At 46.7% G+C, this 20988-nt stretch overlaps 1 protein-coding gene across 2 annotated transcripts in view; it reads left to right on the forward strand.

Annotated features, from left to right (window-relative positions):
• The first annotated feature begins 939 nt into the window (after positions 1-939).
• The window catches only part of fgd1 (FYVE, RhoGEF and PH domain containing 1), a 35714-nt gene continuing 15665 nt past the window's right edge, over positions 940-20988 (forward strand). The window contains exon 1 of one of the 2 annotated variants that reach the window (XM_038722632.1): positions 940-1655. In XM_038722632.1, the coding sequence (XP_038578560.1) occupies positions 1511-1655 (145 nt within the window). In that variant the 5' untranslated portion in view covers positions 940-1510. Of the gene's footprint in view, positions 1656-10590; positions 10897-20988 lie in introns of those variants that run through there. The other variant, XM_038722633.1, reaches the window with a different exon arrangement.

The following is a 20988-nucleotide window of genomic DNA, read 5'->3' on the forward strand; positions in this document are numbered from 1 at the left end:
ACAAGCTGCGCGCTCACTACTTTACACTGTTATACAAGCTGCGCGCTCACTACTTTACACTGTTATACAAGCTGCGCGCTCACTACTTTACACTGTTATACAAGCTGCGCGCTCACTACTTTACACTGTTATACAAGCTGCGCGCTCACTACTTTACACTGTTATACAAGCTGCGCGCTCACTACTTTACACTGTTATACAAGCTGCGCGCTCACTACTTTATGCTGGAGCAAAGAGTCATTTCTTCAGTGTCGTCACATGAAAAGATAGAATCAGATATTTACTCACTTTGTGAGATGTTCAGAACAATTTATATATTGCGGTGTGAGTTTTTTGCAATATCGTGCAGCCCAAGTGGACGCCACACGCAGTTTAGCCGTCACGTACCGGTACAGGTGGGCGGCGTGGGCCTGGTGGGACCTGCAGAGCGGCGGGGCCCCCTTCTGGCTGAGAGAGACTCCTGACACTTTAATCTCTGCTTGATTAAACTTTTTTTTTTTTTTTTTAAGTTCTTAAAAAATAAAAAGGAGGACAGCCGAGCTCAGATCGACTTTGTGGCTTTGATGGAAAGAAAAGAGGAGAAAAATAAAAACACTGCAGGAATTTTTCACCAGTTTTCCTTTTGCTTCAGATTTCAGCCTCAAAAAACAAAAAAGAAAAGGAGAGAAAATGAGAAACAGACCGAGGGAGGAGGTGGAGGGAGGGAGAGGGAGGAGTTGTGGTGTCGGTCTGCAGCTCAGATCAGATTCTCACACAAAAGCCTGAAGCTGCTGAGAGACGGCCGACCGTCTGACTGAGTGTTTGGACAAACTGACGCTGGAATGAAAGAAGGAAAGTGAAGCAACAACAGCAGCAGCAGGAGGAGAAATCAACAACATGTGAAGGCAGATCTGAGTCGGAGCTGAGTCGGCACATTCTGGGAGAAAACTTCTTCAGGAGGAAACGGAGACGACGGCGGCTCAGATCACGTTTCATCTGGACAAAGTTATTTTTTCTTCTCTTTGTGTCCGTCCTGATCTGATCTCTGAGCAGTTTGAGCGACGGGAAAGCAGCTGAGCAGCAGCGGCGGCTGATCTGGAGATGGTTTTTACTGTTGAATCACACGAGCTGGTTTCTTCTGAGGGGAGGCGAGGAGCCGGAGATGGAGACAAGACGGCTGTTCAGATTTCTTATTAAAGAGTAACAGAAGAAGAAGAAGAGGAGGAGATGGGAGAGAGAGGGGGAGGATGAAGGAGACGCTTCTGCTCCGACTTCCAACACATGAAGTTTCTTTAAGCTGTGAAGCAGACAGATGATGCTGACGGCTGGATTTCTGTGTCGACCTGGTATCAACTCTGAGGAGCAAACAGGAAGTGACTGAGTCAGACTTGATTTCAAGCAGAAACTTTCAGATTAAGTGTCTCATTTTTTTTTAAACACAGAGACATGAAGATGGACTGAGACACGTCAGACACAGACAAACCTCAGACGTGCGTCCAGGTGTCTCGACGTACCTGCTCAGGGTGTCGGGATGCAGCTGAACCGACCTCCCAGCGGCCTGCTGGGCTTCAGCCTCCCTCCTCCTCCTCCTCCTCTTCCTCCTCCCTCCTTCTCCAGTCAGTTCAGCACCATGAGGTTCTCTTACCACCTGAGCAGCAGCTCCACCTGCAGGACAGGTGAGTGAACCGCGGCTTCTGTGTGTGTTTGTGTGACTGATGATGAACTGAACGTACTGAACCTGTGAGGATGTGGAAACATCTGGCTCTGTAGCTGCTGAGCTGCTCGGGGACGGCGGCTTTTTACAACTTCTATGAAAGAAATATCTGAGCGCCAAGAGTGAATCAGAACAGTGAAGTTGCAGCCGGGCACAGAACCGTCTTAGGAAGAAAAAGATAATTTTATTTTTATATGAAAAATATTCTCATGTAAAGCTCGGGTAGCAAAATTACTACTGTTACTATATATACGTACAAGGTTGATCTTAGACCCGGACTACGGTTTCCAGGACTGAGTTAGGTGATGCATTTTTACGGCATTCGCACCTTTTCAAGTTAACGTGAGGATTCACATTTAGAAACGATCAGATTTGCTGTTCTGATATGTGGATATGGTTCCCTTCTTGATGGCGTAGAAGATCCCGTGGAGCTCGGTGAGACGGTCTCTCAGGAGGGTTCAGAGACCAGCAAACCCCTTTAGCTTTCCCTGATCAGCAGGAGGGCCCAAAGCTTCTGATGTCGTCCTGCAGAGACTGACTGAAGAACAGGAAGCCGACTCACTGCTTTGAATTGTGTTTGTATGTTTATTTATCTGTCGCTCCAAAGTCGTTTCTTACCGACGGGGTTGCAGTTGAAAGAATTAGATTGAAATGGTCACATAACAAGAACACAGCTAAGAAACACGATCATTTAATCGAACACACAAATGTGAGGAGGAAAAAATAAAAGGGAAAGTTCATGTATTTTTATATTATGGCAGTGATGGAGGACAGAACCCAAAGTTGCTCTTCTGCAGGAAACGCCGTCTGAAACACAAAGAGGGAATTTCAAACTAAATGTACTGAAGCTCTGGAAGATTCTCGCTTCGTTTGTTTAAATCGGACTGACGAAGCGTCGGGTGCAGAGCTTCTCCACCGCCTCAGTCGCTGCAACTTACACGACCCACATAATGTACGGTGCTGCAACAAAACCACAGAGGAAGACCGACCCACTACAGGAACTTTACTTACAGCCCGTCGTCACCCAGAAAGCGGCAACATTGGTCGATTTACCTGTGCGACCTCTTGTGGCCGTGTGACGAAGTGCATGTGAATTTTCAGATATGAATAACTACTACTGTGGATTCTAGAGCTTCTACTGTTTCTACAGTTTCTACTGTGGATTCTAGAGCTTCTACTGTTTCTACAGTTTCTACTGTGGATTCTAGAGCTTCTACTGTTTCTACAGTTTCTACTGTGGATTCTAGAGCTTCTGCTGTTTCTGTGGATTCTAGAGCTTCTGCTGTTTCTACAGTTTCTACTGTGGATTCTAGAGCTTCTACAGTTTCTACTGTGGATTCTAGAGCTTCTACTGTTTCTACTGTGGATTCTAGAGCTTCTACAGTTTCTACTGTGGATTCTAGAGCTTCTGCTGTTTCTACTGTGGATTCTAGAGCTTCTGCTGTTTCTACTGTGGATTCTAGAGCTTCTGCTGTTTCTACTGTGGATTCTAGAGCTTCTGCCGTTTCTAGATTTGACTGTTTTACATTTTTTAGTGTTGTTTCTCAATTCAGTTCAATTCAAGACCTTTATTTGTCCCAGAGGGGCGATTAGTTTTGTTTGTGTTGTTTCTAGAGTTTCTACTGCAGATTACAGCATCTATTGTTATTTCTGGAGTTTTACTGTTGTCTGTTATTTCCAGAGCTTGTACTGTTTTTTTGTTTCTGTTGTTGTTACTGGAGATTTTACTCTCGTGTCTGTATTGTTTCCAGAGTTTTTATTGTGTCTGGAGTTTCTACTGCAGATTACAGCGTCTATTGTTATTTCTGGAGTTTTTACTGTTGTGTCTGTGTTGTTTTTTAGAGCTTCTACTCAGTGTGCGAACTAGAGCTTCTACTGTGGGTCAGAGCTTCTATTGTTGAGTTGTTCTACTGTTGATTCTAGAGATTCTGCTGTTTCTAGATTTGACTGTTTTACTGGCGACCTTCGCCTGGGAGACCGGAGTTCAGTTGCCGTGTGAAACAGAAAGGCGACATCAGTTTTTGTTTTTTTGTGTATTATTAGTGTTATAAATAATTTTGGTGTTTTTTGTGCATTTTATAGCGTTTCATGTAGCCTTAGCGGGTTTTTGTAGCACTAGCTACCGTTAGCGCTGGCATTAGCTAATGCTAACTTTGTTATTGTTAAAGGGGGGTGGGGGGGGTTACCAGTTAAGCCAAAGCCGATGTGCTCTGTCTTGGATAACTGCAGGTCTTTGATATTTTTACCTACTTAGTATAATTTTTTTACGGAAAGCTTCACTTATATGTTATCTTACTTATTGTAACATTTGATTTTTATACATGTATGGTCTACTGTTATTTCTTATCTTTTGCATTTTCTGCTGAACTTGCTTCGCCGGTACCATCGGGCTGAGGTGTAGTTTTTGTCTGTGTATGATTTCTCTCTGGAGACAATAAAGTTCATCTCCTCTCAACCTCCCTGTGTTGCTACGGGGAACAGAAAAAGGTCATAAATGTCGTTTTGGAGACATCAACTATCAAACTGTTCTGTCGTTTCTATGTGAGGTCGTGTTGTTGCTTACTGCAGTCTAACTGCTATAAAGTGTGGCAACAACCTCATTTATTATAATCAGTCCAGCTCACTAATCGTTTGATTATCATCCAATACATTTAGCTGTGCTCACATTGCTGAGCCTCCGGTGAAAGATAGCCAGCAGGCGAGCTAACGCAAATGTATTGTGTCGGCTAAATGCAGTCGATGTAACCTTATCATATAACGAGCACGGATTAGTTCAACCTGTAGCTGATAAAAACATTATTGTGACGTTGCAGGAGTTCCCAGCATGTTCTGTGTCCGATTCTGCTCGCTCATGAGTTCAAAAACAAAAGTGCATTGTCCAACAAACGTAACCAAAGCTAAACAAACAAGCTGCTGATTCCTGCATTTAATTGTTATATTTTTTATATTCTAAATTGTCAACTGGCAGCTGAATTTTGTTTTTGCCTTTATATAAATAAAAACATTTCCACCCCCCCCCCCCCTCATTTATTTCAGCATTGAATATTTATTCAAAATAGCATTTAAAGAGCTTCTCGTCTTGTTCTCGTGACACCGATATTGTGCTTCATCACGTCTCGTGAGCAAAGTGTATCATCACGTCCAAACCCCGCTGATCTCCCCCAGTGGCACAGCCGCCGCATGTTGGGAGTTAAAGCTTCTCTTTGCCTCGGAGCCTGGAAGCTAGAGGTACCAGAAGGACAGGAGTCGAACTCGAGCATAAAGCCATCTGAGGCTGATTGTGCTATTGGACGATATAAACGTTGAGTCGTACCGGTCGTGTGCAGAGAGTTCAGACTGAGGCCTGACACGATCACAGTCACTGTCCCGAGACGGATCGATGGAAAAGAAGCTGATCGTTGTCAGCTGGACTGAGTCAGTCTGTAACGCTTTCATTTCCACGTCTCGCATGTAAACTGTTTCTTTGTTGGACGAACGGATACGCGGTTTACTCATAGTTTCATGAAGACCTGGTCCAGGAGTGGGGGACTGGGTGAGCTGAATGTGGAACATGGCCTTTAATAATCTTATTAGAGCACAGAAGCTGTTATTAAAGAGCGTCAGGTGTGAATCTAATCTTTCTGAAATGAACTCATGTGGTTTCAGACATGTTTGGTTAGTGAAGTCGGTGAAGTGGTCTCAGTGTTCAGCAGAAGCCCCCCCCCCTCGCCATGTCCTCCCAGCATGCCGTGCAGCAGGAGGATATGTAGAGGCAGATATGAGCAGATATGGATGAAGAGCTGAGGGTTAAAAACAGACGACTGACTGAACAGGAACAAACCTCAGAGACGCCGACACATTCTGCACCACTGCTGACAGTAGAAGCTACTCTACTCCTGTTTCTACTGTGGGTCAGAGCTTCTATTGATTCTTCTAGAGCTTCTACTGTGGATCCAGAGCTTCTATTGATTCTTCTAGAGCTTCTACTGTGGGTCAGAGCTTCTATTGATTCTTCTAGAGCTTCTACTATTTCTACAGTTTCTACTGTTACTGGAGTTTCTACTGTTGATTCTAGAGCTTCTGCTGTTTCTAGATTTGACTGTTTTACTGTTTTTCTTGTTGTTGTTTCTAGAGCTTCTACTGTTTCTACTGTTACTGGAGTTTCTATTGTGGATTCTAGAGCTTCTACTGTTTTTCCTGTTGTTGTTTCTAGAGCTTTTACTGTTTCTACAGTTTCTACTGTTACTGGAGTTTGTACTGTGGATTCTAGAGCTTCTACTGTTTCTACTGTTACTGGAGTTTCTACTGTGGATTCTAGAGCTTCTACTGTTTTTACTGTTGTTTCTCAATTCAATTCAAGACCTTTATTTGTCCCCGAGGGGCGATTAGTTTTGTTTGTGTTGTTTCTGGAGTTTCTACTGCGGATAAGAGCGTCTATTGTTATTTCTGGAGTTTTACTGTTGTGTCTGTTATTTCCAGAGCTTGTACTGTTTTTTTGTTTCTGTTGTTGTTACTGGAGATTTGACTGTATTGTTTCCAGAGTTTTTATTATGTCTGGAGTTTCTACTGCGGATAAGAGCGTCTATTGTTATTTCTGGAGTTTTACTGTTGTGTCTGTTATTTCCAGAGCTTGTACTGTTTTTTTGTTTCTGTTGTTGTTACTGGAGATTTGACTGTATTGTTTCCAGAGTTTTTATTATGTCTGGAGTTTCTACTGCGGATAAGAGCGTCTATTGTTATTTCTGGAGTTTTACTGTTGTGTCTGTTATTTCCAGAGCTTGTACTGTTTTTTTGTTTCTGTTGTTGTTACTGGAGATTTGACTGTATTGTTTCCAGAGTTTTTATTATGTCTGGAGTTTCTACTGCGGATAAGAGTGTCTATTGTTATTTCTGGAGTTTTACTGTTGTGTCTGTTATTTCCAGAGCTTGTACTGTTTTTTTGTTTCTGTTGTTGTTACTGGAGATTTGACTGTATTGTTTCCAGAGTTTTTATTATGTCTGGAGTTTCTACTGCGGATAAGAGCGTCTATTGTTATTTCTGGAGTTTTTACTGTTGTCTGTGTTGTTTTTTAGAGCTTGTGTGCGAACGATACCGTAGCTTTCGGGGAGGTCACTTTCATTTTTTCCCTGGATGGGGGGGGCAGACTGCTATTATTACTGCCGAATCATTAATAGCTGCAAGCATGTAGGCCTGGGGCTGAAAATAACTATTATTATTGTTGTTGTTATCATATGGAGCCATTTTGCTACAGTTACGCTTCTTTTCTCCGTGAGAGAGAAGAATTAGAAAGTTGTGTGGCGCTGCGGGGAGACCGCAGCTGCAGTAGTGCCTGGATCATGGGAAATATTCTTCCAGCCAGAGGAAACGATCACGAAACGCTCGCAGCGCGTCGGCCGTACTAGCGACACAGTCCGTACCGGAGAGGAAGTGGGGCGGCCCAGGGACAGGAGGTCGGTGATCGTTCCCTCTGGCTGGATGACGTCTGACGCTCCTGATTTTACGCACGGATCCATGAAGATAGAGAAATATAGAGATTAATATCAACAAGGCATGCTGTCAATATTTTAGAGACCCCCCCCAAAATATCAATAATCATGCTTTTAGGGGAGCTGATGTCTTATTAGGAGGAGCTGAGCTGCCCCGTACTTTGCACCCTGCTTCTGCTGTTTACTGTTTCTGTTTCTAGAGCTTCTATTATTTCTTGAGTTTCTACTGTGGGTCTTTGATTTTCTTCTGTTTTTTCTGTGTTGTTTCTTGAGCTTCTATTGTTTTTACAGTTTTTCCTATGGTTTCTGTTGTTTCTAGAGACTCTAATGTTTCTGGAGTTTCTATTGTGGTTAATTGAGTTTCTTCTGTGGATTAGAGCGTCTGTTGTTATTTCTGGAGTTTTTACTGTTGTGTCTGTTGACTTTCTTTTGGTTCTTGAGCTTCTATAGTTTTTCTAGACACTCTACTGTTTCTGGAGTTTTTACTGTTGTGTCTGTTGACTTTCTTTTGGTTCTTGAGCTTCTATAGTTTTTCTAGAGACTCTAATGTTTCTGAAGTTTCTATTGTTTTTACAGTTTTTCCTATGGTTTCTGTTGTTTCTAGAGACTCTATTGTTTCTGGAGTTTCTACTGTAGTTAATAGAGTTTCTTCTGTGGATTAGAGCGTCTATTGTTATTTCTGGAGTTTTTACTGTTGTGTCTATTGTTGACTTTTTGGTTCTAGAGCTTCTATTTTTTTCTGGGGTTTCTTTATTGTTTCTAGATTTTTATATTGTGTATTTTAGTGTTTCTACTGTCTGAAACTGGGATTGTTTAAATAATTTTCTCTACATGTCGACTTCCTGTCAGCTCAGAGTGGAAAACACATATTCACAGTGTCGCTGGTTTGATTCCAGCTGGGACCTTTATTATTACATACCGCCCCCCCCCCCACACTTCCTGTCTGCCTACACGCTATCAGCTGTCCAAGAAAGCCCCCCCCCCACTTCATATCCTCTTTTTTTACCTTGACTTGGGGTCGAGTACTTTGTCCCCACAATGTGTAAACAGATTTATGTCTCCACAACATCAGTAATACCCGCCCGCCCACACACATTACTCTCTCCACTCATATGTCCTGGGGGGGGGGGGGGTGGCGAGCGTGTCTCTCTGTGGGTCAGTAGGTCGCTCTCTGTTGCTCCAGGGGGAGGGGAGCTGTGAGGTCAGAGGTCGGCCAGTAGTTTTATCTCCTCCCCTGCCAGATGACAACAGGGTGCGTTTGTTTTTCCTTCACTCATTTGTCCGGAAGTGTTTCAGTGTGTTTGTTTCTCAGCCTCAGAGAGAGAGCTGGGTGGAGTTTAAGTCTGTCAGCACTGACAGTTCAGTAACCCAAGGGTGTGTTTGATTCGTTGTACTACAGTCGTGACTCTCCTCCACATCCTTTTTCAGTAACTGGGGTGTGTTTGTTTTATGTAACACTGACTGATGTGTGGGTGTGTTTGATTTAAGCTTAGACATTGCAAACCTGGGGGGGTGTTTGTTTTGATCACCCTGTCTGTGTGTGTGCTGTAAAGGATCAGCAGCTCCATAACGAGGGTGTGTTTGTTTTTGTGAGAACAGTTTACTTTCTTCTGATCAGGAGCGCTTGTTTTGCTGCAGGGAGCAGAGCACATTTCATTTAGGAGAATCATTATTCACATGTATTTTATTTTTAACGGCGTGTTCTGCAGGACGAAGCTGATTTATGGTGAAAAAATCGTCAAATTCAGAGTTTCATCTTTCAACAGGAAGTGAACTCACGGAGACGACAGATGAGCGCGTGTTAAAGCTCAGCAGTTGGTGTCATAACACACCGTCGGCCAATCACACGCCACACGTGAGTGAGCGTGCAGCAGATGGCCGGCGCTCTTGGGGGCAAATGGAGGCAAATGTGTCCATTTAGCAGAGCGGGGAGATTAAATGTTTTTGTTTGAGAGTAGAAGGGGGCGGGGCTTATCTCAGGTGTTCTGAGTCCTGGTCATGTGACGGTTGGACGCAGTCAGTCTCGTCTTTTTGTCTCCGTGCGGACTGAAACTGTTAAACTGAGACTTTAATAAAACCATGATGTAGCAGCTCACCTGTCTGTCTCTCTGTCTGTCTCTCTGCCCACCTGTCTGTCTCTCTGTCTGTCTCTCTGCCCACCTGTCTGTCTCTCTGCCCGTCTCTCTGCCCACCTGTCTGTCTCTCTGCCCACCTGTCTGTCTCTCTGTCTGTCTCTCTGCTCACCTGTCTCTCTCTGTCTGTCTCTCTGCCCACCCGTCTGTCTCTCTGCCCACCCGTCTGTCTCTCTGCTCACCCGTCTGTCTCTGTCTGTCTCTCTGCCCACCCGTCTGTCTCTCTGCCCACCCGTCTGTCTCTCTGCCCACCTGTCTGTCTCTCTGTCTGTCTCTCTGCTCACCTGTCTGTCTCTCTGTCTGTCTCTCTGCTCAACTGTCTGTCTCTCTGCTCACCCGTCTGTCTCTCTGTCTGTCTCTCTGCTCACCCGTCTGTCTCTCTGTCTGTCTCTCTGCTCACCCGTCTGTCTCTCTGTCTGTCTCTCTGCTCGTCTGTCTGTCTCTCTGTCTGTCTCTCTGACTTTCGCCGACATGATGGTCTAACCTGAGCTGCAGGTGACAGCAGGGGCGGGGATACAAACGGCGCCGTCAAGTCAGACGCATTCTACCTGCGTGAGCTGAGATCAACGACTGATGTCAAGTGTGTTCCAACTTTGTGCAGCCGCCTTCCTCCCGCAAGGGACACGGTGACGTTTTGCAGCGCCGGCGAAAGTCGGACACGGTTCTAACCAGCATGCATCATGTTAAGTCAAACGCACCTATTCTGATAATCAGCTGCTGACTTCTTCTGTGGTTTCTTTGTGAGACAGAAACCTGGAAGTTGTTTGTTTCTTTTTCTGTGTTGTTTTTAATGCAGGTTTATATATATTTAAGTTTCTGTTTGTACCTGTGTGAATATATAATGAGCGTTTAGACACGTCAACGACACGTCAACGACACGTCAACGACACGTCAACATCAGAGCCTCCAGTTTGACCTTAACTTCCAGAGTTCTTTCCAGGAATCTTCCTGGAACGATCAGGTGTAACACCTTACCTGAGAGCATGTGATCATGTGATCCGACTTCTTCTCTGATCTTTAACTGTCACTGCTGTCTTCTTAATCTGTTGTCAAGGAAACCAAAATGGAGGGGAGAGGGAGATACACCAACCCCCCCCCCCCCCCCTCCTCTCTCTCCCCCTCCTCCATCTCTCTCTCCCCCCCTCCCTCTCCCTCCATCTCTCTCTCTCTCTCTCTCTCTCTCTCTCTCTCTCTCTCTCTCTCTCTCTCTCTCTCTCTCTCTCTCTCTCTCTCTCTCCCCCCCTCCATCTCTCTCTCTCTCTCTCTCCTCCATCTCTCCTCCCCCTCTCTGCCGCCGCCCGCCGCTCATACACCGGGCAGCCCTCTGAATCAAACCGAGCGGATCTAACCTACTTATCCGTCCTGCAGCAGCAGCCTGTCGGTCTGCTGTCGGTGTATCAGCCGGTCCGGAGCGTCGGTGTGTCTGTGGACCCGAGCCGAGCCGGTCCGGTCCGTGTGCGTGCGCGCGTGTGTAGCTGACCCGGTTTCTTCTCCGTGCTGTGGACCGGGAGAGCCGCTCTCTCTCCGCACCAACATTCTCTTTAATGACCGGATTTGTGTTTTGCTGCGCGATGTACATGGACAGAAGCAGCCTGAGCAGCAGGGGTGAGTGTGCACGTACTCTCACATACACACGTACATCTGCACCGTGCGCGTACATTTACCTGCTGGTAACCGCTGCACGAGCACGCGCACACAGCTGCAGCCTCATCGCACCGCCGCGATTTGTTATCTTGTGTTTTAATGTCGGAAAATAATAATAATCCTGATGATGGGGGGGGTTTGGGAATGACATACGCGCGCTCATACAGGCTGCCGTGCACGCGCACACACTGACCGACATCTCGCCGCAGTGAATGTAGGCTAGTATGGCTGCATGATGCTGCGCCTGCCAGATGTGTGAGTCTCTTTATTCAGACAACATGTCAGTGTTTGTGCTGCACGTGACACATCTGCTGACTGATGTTCTCTTAATGATCAGACGCTGATCAATAAATGTCTGTGTGTTTCATGTTATCCACAAACATCAGTCCGGATTGAAACGGACAGGATTCAGTCAGGAGGTCTAATTAAAGCCAGACCGTGCGTGTGTGTGCGTGCGTGTGCGTGATCGTATCGATTGACTCCTAATCCATTGATTTAAAGCTGCAGCTGATTGGATGCTGAGGATGAGCAGCAGGATGGAGGTGGTGTCACTGATCACTGTGTTTTCTGTGTGTCTGTGTCGCTGCTGCTGCTTCAGTCTGTCTGTCTGGACCTCATCTGAACCAAGTCCAGATCAAATCAATCACATCTGGAGACACAGACCCCCCACTAGAACCTCTTATCAGATCCAAATAACCAGTGACAGCTAGAACTCCCAGAACGATGAGCGGCCATCAGAACCTCTTAAATGACCTCTAGAACCTCATGAACGATGATTCAACTCCTCTAAACGATAACTTGAGCCATTTACAGAACTTCTAGAACCTCCTGACCTCTACCACCACTGTGACCCCTGATGAACACTAGAACACAGTAAAGCACATCTAGACATTTACATTTACTCTGTACTTTAATCCAAGGTGATTTACATTTGAGGAACAACACACAAGCATCAGTAAAGTCAGAGATCTATGAGGAACAGTAGATACCAGGAAGAGCTATCAGAGCCAGGCAGCGTTCTCTGGAGGAGCGCAGTGGCCCAGAAGGAACGTAAACTTGGATTGTGGAGTTTATGGTGCAGACCCAGTAGTCTCTCTGAATGCAGCATTAGGGACTTGGATTTGATTCTGGAGGCATGAGTCCTTTTGGGTTGATCGACAACCAGATGCAGTGTCGTGTTCTGGACCATCTGTAGGGGTTTCACTGCACAAGCTTGAAGAGTCGCTAGCAGGGCGTTGTAGTAGTCGAGGCGAGAGATAACCATGAACTTAAACTAGTTAGTTTTACTCGTACAACACAGAAGCTCTACAATATCAAACCTTCCAGAGCCTCAACTAAAGAACCACTAGAACGTCCTTTAGATTCTCTGGATAATGCGCAGACGAAGGACAAACTACAAGTGATGATGCTTCTCTGCTGGTGTTGGATTTTAATGAAGCTGTTGCTCCCAAATCTCCCCGAAGTCCTGAAGCACCTAAAGGACTGGTACCATAAGAACCACCGAGTGGCCCCCTAGAACATCCTTCCCTCCATCCAGCATCACCTGTCACTTGTGCAAAGGTTCCTGCTTTAGTCTGCTTTTGATGCAAAGCAGAAAAAAGTGCCTCCTTCTGGACCCACTTGTGTTCTGCACCCAAACAAAAAACAAAACATAAATGGCTCCGACAGAAATAGATTAAAGTTCAAAATCTTTACTGTACACGGTATAATTTGTTGAGAACAAAATGAGGTAACAGGGCCCACTGCACCAGGAGGACCAGGAGGAACCCAGGGCCCACAGGGCCCACTGCACCAGGAGGACCAGGAGGAACCCAGGGCCCACAGGGCCCACTGCACCAGGAGGACCAGGAGGAACTCAGGGCCCACTGCACCAGGAGGACCAGGAGGAACTCAGGGCCCACTGCACCAGGAGGAGCCCAGGGCCCACAGGGCCCACTGCACCAGGAGGACCAGGAGGAACTCAGGGCCCACTGCACCAGGAGGAGCCCAGGGGCCCACTGCACCAGGAGGACCAGGAGGAACTCAGGGCCCACTGCACCAGGAGGAACCCAGGGCCCACAGGGCCCACTGCACCAGGAGGACCAGGAGGAACCCAGGGCCCACAGGGCCCACTGCACCAGGAGGACCAGGAGGAACTCAGGGCCCACAGGGCCCACTGCACCAGGAGGACCAGGAGGAACCCAGGGCCCACAGGGCCCACTGCACCAGGAGGACCAGGAGGAACCCAGGGCCCACAGGGCCCACTGCACCAGGAGGACCAGGAGGAACCCAGGGCCCACAGGGCCCACTGCACCAGGAGGACCAGGAGGAACTCAGGGCCCACTGCACCAGGAGGACCAGGAGGAACTCAGGGCCCACTGCACCAGGAGGAGCCCAGGGCCCACAGGGCCCACTGCACCAGGAGGACCAGGAGGAACTCAGGGCCCACTGCACCAGGAGGAGCCCAGGGGCCCACTGCACCAGGAGGACCAGGAGGAACTCAGGGCCCACTGCACCAGGAGGAACCCAGGGCCCACAGGGCCCACTGCACCAGGAGGACCAGGAGGAACCCAGGGCCCACAGGGCCCACTGCACCAGGAGGAGCCCAGGGCCCACAGGGACCCACTGCACCAGGAGGACCAGGAGGAACTCAGGGCCCCCTGCAACAGCATAAGGTCTGACACTGGCTCATCCCAGTACCTAACAGCAGTCAGGGTATAGTTCCCAGCATGTGGAGTCTATGTGACCCTCCAAGGAAATGCCTCCTCAGATCATCGCTGATCAAACGCCAAACCGGTCTGCTGGGTGATGTCACATGTGCTCAGTGTGAACCTGCTCTCATCTGTGAAGACAATGGGGCGCCAATGGTGGACCTGCCAGTTCTGGCAGCCTCACGGTGCTGGGCTCTGACTACAGATCCCACTAGAGGACTTCGGACCTTCGTGCCTCCCTCATGGAGTCTCTTTCTGACAGTTTGATCAGAAACATGCACACCAGCAGCCTGTTGGAGGTCATTTTGTAGTGCTCTGGTAGCGCTCCTTCTGTTCCCTCTCCAGGAGCAGATACCGGTGCTGCTGCTGGGTCGACGCCTTTCTATGGTCCTGGTCTCCTCTCGTTGTGTAATGGCCTGTCTCCTGGTATCTCCTTCAGGCTCTGATACTGTGCTGGGAGACACCGCAAACCTTGATGTGCCATCCTGGAGGAGCTGGACCACCTGTGCAACCTGAATGGGCTACAGGTACTGCCTCATGCTACCAGTAGTGACAAGGACTTTAGCAGAACACAAAACTAGAGAACAATCAGTCAGGAAGGACGAGGATAGACCAACTATCTGTGGACACCACCTGCAGAACCGTTCCCTTTGTGGGGGTGTCTTGCTGTTGCCTCCAGTCATTTTCTAGCTTTTTCTGGCTGTATTTTCCTAAGATCTGGTCAAACGCTGTTCCTGGAGCATCTGTAATAGTTACAGCAGCTACCCAGAGAGGCTGAAAGGAGACGTACGATTTATTCTCTTTCCAAAACCTGAAATAAATCCAGAAAAATGTCAGCTGTGGATTGTTCCTAATGTTAGTTAGCTAACGCTGGCTAACTTCCTACTGAATGTAACGTAATAAAGTCCTGCTGTTCTGCTTTTTAACAATTGTAGTATTGAACAGAGGCCGACCAGCTGCACAGGAACACTGTTGATCCTTAATATCGTTTTCTTTTGTCTCAATCGTCTATTATATCATCTTTGTTCACAGACACTTGCAGTTGCTTCTCTACATAATTTTGTGTTGTCTACTGTGTTGTTTTTAATTTGTATTTTATGTAACTGCTAAAACTGTATGTATTTCTAATGTACTGTATTTATTTCAGCCCTATTTCCTTTTCCCTAAGTGGTTACCCCACTTGTCAGGCCGCCATTGTAAATAAGAACTTGTTCTTAATGACTTGCCTGTAAAAATAAAGAATTAAAAAAAATTAAAAATCGTCGGGGGATGCAGTGGTTCACTTGTACTCTGTGATCGGTAGGCTTTAATGATTAATTTTTTTCATGTCCGTTTGAGCCATTCTGAGCCATTCTGAGTCAGTCTGAGTCAGTTTGAGCCAGTCTGAGTCAGTCTGAGTCAGTCTGAGTGCACCAGGAGGAACCAGTCTGAGCCAGTTTGAGCCAGTCTGAGTCAGTCTGAGTGCACCAGGAGGAACCAGTCTGAGCCAGTTTGAGGCAGTCTGAGTCAGTTTGAGTCAGTCTGAGTGCACCAGGAGGAACCAGTCTGAGCCAGTTTGAGCCAGTCTGAGTCAGTCTGAGTGCACCAGGAGGAACCAGTCTGAGCCAGTTTGAGCCAGTTTGAGGCAGTCTGAGGCAGTTTGAGCCAGTTTGAGCCAGTCTGAGTCAGTTTGAGCCAGTCTGAGTCAGTCTGAGTGCACCAGGAGGAACCAGTCTGAGCCAGTTTGAGCCAGTCTGAGTCAGTCTGAGTGCACCAGGAGGAACCAGTCTGAGCCAGTTTGAGGCAGTCTGAGTCAGTTTGAGTCAGTCTGAGTGCACCAGGAGGAACCAGTCTGAGCCAGTTTGAGCCAGTCTGAGTCAGTCTGAGTGCACCAGGAGGAACCAGTCTGAGCCAGTTTGAGGCAGTCTGAGTCAGTTTGAGGCAGTTTGAGCCAGTTTGAGCCAGTCTGAGTCAGTTTGAGTCAGTCTGAGTGCACCAGGAGGAACCAGTCTGAGCCAGTTTGAGTCAGTCTGAGCCAGTTTGAGCCATTCTGAGTCAGTCTGAGTGCACCAGGAGGAACCAGTCTGAGTCAGTCTGAGCCAGTTTGAGCCATTCTGAGCCAGTTTGAGTCAGTCTGAGCCAGTCTGAGTCAGTTTGAGCCATTCTGAGTCAGTTTGAGTCAGTTTGAGCCAGTTTGAGCCAGTCTGAGTCAGTCTGAGCCAGTCTGAGACAGTTTGAGCCAGTCTGAGCCAGTCTGAGCCAGTCTGAGTCAGTCTGAGCCAGTTTGAGTCAGTTTGAGCCAGTTTGAGTCAGTCTGAGAGCCTGAATAAAACCTTCAAATGTATAATGCAACTGCAGAACTGTCTGCTTCTTTCTCAGATCGCTGGGGAGTGCAGTAAAAGGCAGTGGCAGCGCCAACAGTTTGTCAGTCTTAGCAACAGTAACTAAGGGGGGCGGGGCTTAACGATGGGTCAATTACACAAAAACAGGTGACAGGTGACAATCGCTTCTGCTTCCTAACCAGACAGATTGATATCCCTGAAGTTTAAGTGACTGTGAGAGGCAACAACTCGACTCTCACAACATTTCAGAGCGAGACTTCAGTTTCCTCTTTATAAAACAAAGGGGGTCACCAGGAGTCCCTCGTAGGGATGATGTTGTCAGACAGCTGGTGGAACAGTCTGAGCCTGTCGCTGGCACAAAAACACTTTCTGTGGACGCCATTTTGATGGGCGGTTTAAGGGTACAGGTGAGGAATGTAGTTGTGATGGTTAAGGTTAGGGTAGCGGCAATGAATTATGTCAATGAGATGTCCCCACGGGGATGGAGGAACATACCTGTGTGTCTTTTTGTGTGGAGGGGGAGGGGTTTGCATGTTACACTGATGCAGGAAGGTTTCTGTTGATGCTCCGACTGATTAAGGGCACAAAGTCACATGGCGCTTTTGATTTTAGGTCAACGTTAGAGACCTTTTATGTTATAATGAGAAGTTTTAAGAATGTTTTTCTTCATTATGAAACCGTGGCGGGCCGCACTGGGCTCGGAAACACTGGGCTGTATATGAAGTCATATCCCTGTTTACATTCGAACAGGCGTAATCTTAATGGGATATAATAAGCATTAAAATAAGTAGTTACCAGCAGGTTGTTGGTGCCAGCTAGTGTCGTGCACCGATGTCTTTTTGGCTAATTTCAGCAAAGCCCCTTACCTTACCTCGACCAAGCGGGAAGCTTCAGGTCAGATATGTTTCCCGGCTCGCCTGTTTAAAAGCAGACGATTGGCTGCTTTTCCAGTGGGAGGGGCAGGATTGCCGCCATCTTTCCGTATAGAGTTATATTGAGGGTTCTTTAAGTGGCGTGTCTGCTCTTAAAACATCTCTGGCTACGTCCGCTTCTTTCATACAGTCTACTTAAACAAAACACTGAACTCTAGCAGCTCCATTTAAAGGACAGGAAGGATTGTGGGTAATGTAGTGCGGTCAGTCAAGAATCACTGACAACAGGAGAAATTACTGACTGAACTGAAGTCAGTTTAATGACTGAGGCTACTGGTATAAATAGACGACACACACACACACACACACCATCTGCTTTAAATTAGCCTGTTGATGTTTTCCCATGACCTCTCCCATTATGTTCACATCTGTACACACACACACTCGGCGAACCATTACTGTGACTAATGGTGATTTATTGAATTAGTTGTTGTTGTTCTAAATTATTTATTATCGTTGGTTCTTTTTGGAGTAAACATGTTTTATTGTTTTAAAGAGATCTCCACAGTAGATGAGTAAATATCTCCAGACACAGAGCTGCATCGACCAATCAGGTCTTCAATCTGCCGCTGAGGTCAGAGGTCATTGGGTTCGACAGTCGTCGTTTGTCTCACAGAGCGTGTGCGGATTGCTGCTGTGAGAAAACAGCCTGAATAATCCTGTTAGTTTGAGCGGCCATTAAAAATGCAGCGTGTGTCAATAATCAGCCAGTCAGCCCAAACAATAATCAATAACTGTCTCCACAGGTTTCTGATTGTCATAAATAATCAATCAGCCTGAGAGGAGAAAGGAAACGCTGGTCGAGCCTGCGTCATCACATCTGAGCGACGATTCGGCCCCGTGCACAGGTGTCATTTACACTTTTTGAAAGCACTTGCTAAAAGTTTTCTGAAAATTAGCCTGCAAGACATATAAGTTCTATGAGAGAGGTTACAATAGGAAAACATGAAATACAATGTAAATATAGAAGAAAACAGCGTTATATCTGATTTTTATAGCCTATCCTGAGTTGCCACCGGCCACATGAATTTTGTTTCCCTTTCATATAAACAAAGACATTTCCACCATAAGTTGGTGCAGAAAATGTCTCTAGAATGCAGGAAATTAAGAGTTTAATGCTCACAATCTTCTGGGGGAGGAGCCACATTCAAACAGCCTCTTTCTTCAATGAGTATTTCTTCTAAAAAGCATTGGAGAATCTTGTTGTCTTGTTCTCGTGACTCCAATATTGGGCATTATCATGTGTCGTGGACCAAGTGTTCGGTCACACCATTAATCTCAACCCTCAAATGTCCCCACCACTTTTCAACATAAAGTGACCCGCTTGGCCTCGCGTCTCTGAAACGTTACGGAAAACAAATCAGCGGAAAAAGATGAATCGGCGTCTGTGGATGAAGCTGAACATGAATCAGGAAACGGGAAGTTTAATAGGATGGACGCACGTTCTTTAAGTAGGACACAGGTAGGAGCCGTAGAGAGCGGCAGTGACCAGTAACACCAGTCAGTCCAGCTGCGTACTGATTCATAGTTTTCACGTGACATCACACTCCAAGGAAAACGCTCCCTTGGAGGGCAAAAAGACGTTAATTTCTGCTGCCTGCCAACCAATAAGCAAGTGACACACTGTTACTTTGAGTTTGTTACTTTTTACGTTGTCAAAATTCTGGACGGTTGTTGTGCTTTCAGATTTACTAATCGAGGAGACGAGCCTGAGCTGTGTCAGGTGAGGGATTCCCCAGAAGGTAAAAGTAAACATCGAGTGGCGGCAGCTGTAACGTTATACGGATCAGAGATGCCCCGACACTTGCAGTTTGTGGTCATATCTTTATTTTTCTTAAGGTGAAAGGTGATCCAAATAAAATTTGACTGCCTTTGCGGCGACTCGACGGGGGAGTCGTGGTGTTGGTCCGTTGTTTTGCCCTCCAGGTCACCGCGCATGTCACGTGACTGAAAACTATGAATGGAATCCGGTTCTGGTTCCTTCACCTCGGATCTTGTCAGCGCTCGGTGACCTTCCTCCTCTCCTTCCTGTCTCTAAAGTGAGAGGAGTCTCTGTCCTAGAGCGGCGTCTCTGGGTCTCACCTGTAGCCATCGTCGGTTTCCCTTCAGTATAACAGGTGAACGTCGGCTCACCTGTGTTTTGGACCTGAGCCGTTGCTGCTGTTAGCGTCAGCTGGATCTGGGAGAGCGCGACACGTTGAACACGGGCTGTTTCGCAATACCGAGTTCGCCAAGTTCAGACTTCTGTACTTTAAAGCTCGGACTTGGCAAGTTCGGCTCGGGAGTACAAACTCCCAGGAACAGGAGCACGCAGTCATTCAGCAATTGGAACAGCAGTAGACTTGATGACGGCCGGACCCGTTAGCGGGCGGGACCTCACATCTCCGAAAACATCGTAGCAATTTTTTAAATCAGCTCTGTCTTGAGAAATCAACCACATATTTGTAGTTTAGTCTTTTTGGCAGCGAAATGCATCCTGGGATATCCGGCTTTCCGAAGTCCACACAAGTCACCACCGATGCAGGCTCGGTAAAACGAGTGGAGCGAGAACACATCCGGGTATTTGACTGTACTTGGCTACATGCGGACTTTTGAATTGGAACAGTACCTTGGCTGCGACTTATGACGTTTCACAAGAACACAAGAACAGAAAAGAATTGATTGAAAAGATTGAGAAACCGCTACGGTGAAGCGTTCTTTCAGATTCACGCCGTGTTGAAGGAAACGCTTCGCCACGTCGGAGCTGCTTCCTCCCTCGCACCAAACCTCCTGACTGCAGCTGCTGCAGTTTGTTAGAGAAGCTGAGCCAAACTTGGCTTAGTTTGTTTACTGGCTTGGCTGTGAAAAGCAGGCGATTGGCTTCTAGCAGGAAGGCCGGGATAACCGCCAGCTTTGGCATTACAGGCTTTCCCCAGTGAGTAACACATGAACCCTTTAAGCCTCGCTTTTTATCAATGCGTAGGCGTAGAACGGCGTCGGTGACACAAACTGCTTTGTTCACATACTTGCCTGCGTACTTTGTGTGTACCTGGAGGATTAAACCTGAATCCATTAGGATCATCTTCCTCCGACAACCACCGAATTTGAACATCGTAAACGAACCAAACGCGGCGGCACTCGAGCAGGTTGTGATTTTAATGAGACATCATAACGATCATAATTGCAGACTGGCTCCAGGAGTTTTACTGTAAACATCCCGCCATAAATCTCCTTTTTTAAGTCTGCTGCTGTCTTCTTCTTCTTCTCTTGGGTTTAATGGCGGTTGGCAAACCAACTGCAGGGTTTGGGTGGTGTGAGGAACAGGAGGTCGCCGCTGACCTGCCGGTTCATGTGCTGAACTGCATCTCGCGGACGCGTAGCGTTAATTTCTGGAGACTTGCACAACCAGAACGCAGGATACACCTGGCAGCCATCTTGCGTACGCGAACGCGTAGTTAAAAGCAAGTGTATCCAGGGCTTTAGTGTAATTTTTCTACGTTTAGAGCTCCGTGGTCAAGATAGCAGCAATAAATATGCAACTTCTGGTGACACTGTCAAAATAAAAGTACTTGGGAAACGAACAACCTCCTTACTCTGACTTTTCTGTTAAAAATCATTTACCTACCTTCAGTGTGACGCTACAGGGTTTCCCAAGCGCGTTACAAACTGAAGCCAACGGGTCTTGACCAGGCGTGTGACGAGTTGACGTGATTAGTGGGTTGTACTGAGGATTCTTTGAGTGGCGTGTCTGATGTAAACCATGAGGTCCAGAATCGACCAGTAACATCTGAACGTGTGTGAGATTGTTTTTGTGCTGCGTTGTCTTTGTTCACTGTCAGTTTGTTTGTCCGTTGTTATCAATTTCAATTTATTATGAACAGCCCCTCGAGATGCAGCATCTCATTTTCAAGGGGGTCCAAGAACACAAACGCATAATACAAAGACATAACTAGTAAACAGTGAATACACACAAACATAATGACACATAACAAAAGCAGTTGGCTCACTCAGCTGCTTCCACCCACAACCAGACCGACAACAAGTGAAACAGAAACACTGGAAAGTTCCAATGAACTGAAAAGGAAGAAACGTTAATATTCAGTTCTGATACTCAAGGTCAATTCACTTTAC

This window comes from Micropterus salmoides, unplaced genomic scaffold (genome assembly GCF_014851395.1).
Source record: "Micropterus salmoides isolate LMB-PRFRI ecotype aquatic unplaced genomic scaffold, ASM1485139v1 Ms_hic_scaffold_16, whole genome shotgun sequence".
Classification (NCBI taxonomy): domain Eukaryota; kingdom Metazoa; phylum Chordata; class Actinopteri; order Centrarchiformes; family Centrarchidae; genus Micropterus; species Micropterus salmoides.